The sequence below is a fragment of the Cnephaeus nilssonii genome (assembly GCF_951640355.1).
Source record: "Cnephaeus nilssonii genome assembly, chromosome: 13".
Lineage (NCBI taxonomy): Eukaryota > Metazoa > Chordata > Mammalia > Chiroptera > Vespertilionidae > Cnephaeus > Cnephaeus nilssonii.
In genome coordinates, this window is record NC_137084.1 from 40,926,810 (window position 1) to 40,930,332 (window position 3,523).

The window sequence follows — 3,523 nt, forward strand, 5'->3', positions numbered from 1 at the left end:
CTGATAACCTGCTATCTTGAGCCAAGAGTTGTGTTTAAGTTTACTTGGGAAGCAAATATCAGCATGAAGTGCATTGTGTGACTGAAGAATATATTATGTACCTTTGGAAGAATTTAATTGCTCATTTTAAAAAGAGGACAAATATCTAATAACCTTAACATGCACACTTTCCAGACTTAGTCATTATCTATGTTGGATTATCTTCACAAAGTGATTTCTTACCGTTCTGTTTGGCTGATTTTATGAAGATAAGGCTCCTTCCTTTATTAACTCAATTACTCATCTTACAATATAAGATCAGTTTTGTCCTCATTTCTTTATTGAACCAATTTTTCTCTAGTATTCCCAACATCTCCTTTCTTCTTATAACTATAAGCTCAATCTTTGGGAGGTAGTACCAGGAGTTAAATATACAAATTGTTGATCTCATTCATGATGATTGGGCTTTTACTTTTTTTGACTGTTTAAGATGGTAGGAAATTCTATCTTGGTATTCAGGAATATATTGACACTACCTCTAAAAACTATGTAATATTGCTAAAATGTATTTAGCTAACTGGATAATACTTTCTGAAAAAGAGAGAGAAAGAGAGAAGCAAGAGAAAAGAGGCATAGAGAATTGTTTTCTACTACTTTTCTTATCCAAAAAGCAGAACCCTATGTATTGATGCATTGAGACAATTTATTACTGAAGAAATTATTCAATAGCCAGTTGCATGTTATTGAATGTTAACATCTATCCCCAGCCATATCAATAAAAATGTTGGTCTTTATATATTTAAAATCTTTGTGATGTTTAATTTGGACAGGATCATGGAATATCCATTGTTTGGATAATGGCAGGTTATAACAGGACCAGTTTTCAACCAACCATCTTCCTACTGCTTGGAATTCCAGGATTGGAGGCTGCCCACAAATGGATTTCCATTCCTTTCTGCCTGGTCTACCTACTGTCACTGATGGGAAATGTTGCCCTTTTATTAATTGTCAAGACAGATCACAAACTGCATGAACCTATGTACTTCTTTCTATGCATGCTCTCAGTAGCTGATCTGCTGCTTACTTCTTCTACACTTCCCAAGATACTCAGTCTCTTCTGGTTCAATGACAGAGAGATCTACTTTGAAGCCTGCCTCACACAAATGTATCTTATCCATTCTCTGTCTACTATGGAATCTGGGTTTATCTTGGCCATGGCTTTTGACCGATATGTAGCCATCTGCCACCCACTAAAACATTCCACTATCTTAACACCTACAGTGATTGTAGCCTTGGGTATGTTCATTGTCTTCAGAGGAGCTGTCTTTCTCAGTCCACACCCCTTCCTACTGAGGTGGCTTTCCTACTGCAAAACTAATGTTATCTCCCATACTTACTGTGAGTTTATGGCCCTGATAAAGCTGGTTTGCACTGAGACCAAGATTCGGAGAGCCTACAGCCTAATTGTGGCATTCCTGACAGGGGGATTGGATTTCATATTGATCATCTGTTCCTATGTCCTTATTCTCTTCACTGTCTTTAATCTTCCATCCAAAGCTGCCCGCCTGAAGACCTTAAGTACCTGTGTCTCCCATGTATGGGTCATCTTGGTGTTTTACACACCAGCCTTTTTCTCTTTTCTCACTCATAGATTTGGTCACCACATTGCTCCACATATCCACATTTTTATAGCCAATATATACCTTCTCATTCCACCTATGATGAATCCTATTATTTATGGTATTAAAACCAAAAGAATCAGGGAGGGATTCTTTAAATTGTTAGCAGTCAAATGTGTTTTTGACTTTGCAAGGTTTGTGATTCCCCAACAAAGATGAGAGTTTTATTAAACAGGAAATGTTGAAAATGAATCAGCATTGCCTTGAAGTATAAAACTTTTCATCTAAATTTTGGATTAATACTGGGTAGCAAATATTGGTAAGTATATTGACTTCAGTGAGCAGTAGCAATTATAGAAGATACAGAAGAAGTAGAAAAAAATAGAGCAAAACTTATAATTATTATTATTATTTATCTTCCCTAACCTTGTATTTAGTATAGTATTTGGGACTTATTAAGCCATAAATAACCTTATATTGAAATAATTTTAACTTTAATGAAGTCTAATTTATCTAATTTTCTTTTACGGGTGGATCATGCTTTTTGTGCCATATCTAAGAAATTGATTGTCTAACTTGGGGTTATGAAATTTTTCTGTTAAAAAATATTTGAAAACTTTATGTAGTTTGAGATGTGAGATTTAGATTAAGGTTCATATATAATACAAAGATAATAACCCATAATCCATGGTTGTGAACTTGAGTCTTAAATAAAATAATATACATTAATAATTCTGAACATAATAAAATATAATTCCCCCTTTATGCAACAAAGTTTTATAATGTCTATTTTACCTTCCTAAATAAAAAATAGTAAGTTTAAAAATAAATGTAACTACCCAAATAATAATATAAAAGTAAAAGTAGCAATATATATACTTGTGCATGACAACACTAGATGACATAATAAAGTAGTCAGGTCCTTGTACTTATGCATAGAATAAATGTGAATGTGAACGTTATAAATGCCAGTTAATCCTGGTATATTTTATCCATTACTCAAATGCCATGAGAAATATTGCATTTGGTGATATCATTTTTTAAAAGGAATTTTTTCCTATTTAAAAATGTTGAAAAACTTGATATTTATTGTCTTAACACAACAATATACAATATTCAGTTTACATACATGATAGTTAATTTTCTAGAATATCAAGTTCATGTTTTCATTTTAAAACCATGAAAAGATAATTTATGATAACTAGTATAGCAAAGTTTAAAAAGCTACATTCAGAACAATAAATACAAAGCAAGGTAAAAGTATACATTCAGAACATTATAGTATTTATTTTATTTTTTCTACCACCATTTATCCCCTTAGTCCCTCTTCCACCTCCACCCACTCCCCTCCCCACCACAATCTCCACACTCTGGTTTGTATTCATTAGTTCTCTCTCTTTTTTCCCCTTTTGTTGCTCAATCCCTCCATTTCCTCCGCCTGCCCATCCCTCAAAGCTGTCAGCCCACTCTATGTATGAATCTGTGTCTATTTTGTTTGTTAGTTCAGTTTGTTCATTAGATTCCACATATGAGTGAAATCATATGGTTTTTGTCTTTCTCTGTCTGGCTTATTTCCCTTAGCATAATATAAAGTATTTTTTTAACTACACAATGTTCAATTGCATATCTGAAATTTCTCTCAGATACAGAATATTTGTGGAGGGTTGGAAGTATGGAGGAATTATCTTATGTATTGCAGGAAGATTCTCTCTGGATTATATTTACTAAATTTAATAGTGCTCCCCAAATTGTGACAACAAAACCACACCAAGAAATTTCTAAAACGCTCCTTAAAGTTCATCAACTCTGTTAGGAACCACTGATACAATTACGGCACTAATCATAATATCTGATTCATAGTAAACACCTCATAAATATTGGCTATCCTTATTGTTTTTATTATTATTGAAAATAGACAGAGTAAA

The 3,523-nt window shown here is 33.2% G+C and overlaps 1 protein-coding gene across 1 annotated transcript; it reads left to right on the forward strand.

Annotated features, from left to right (window-relative positions):
* Positions 1-836: 836 nt before the first annotated feature.
* Positions 837-1,817, forward strand: LOC307110120 (olfactory receptor 52K2-like; the record flags this gene model as incomplete). The annotated part of the gene is made up of 1 exon (XM_079789165.1): positions 837-1,817. The coding sequence occupies one exon, from the start codon at positions 837-839 to the stop codon at positions 1,815-1,817; it is 981 nt and encodes a 326-aa protein (XP_079645291.1).
* Between the last annotated feature and the right edge of the window lie 1,706 nt (positions 1,818-3,523).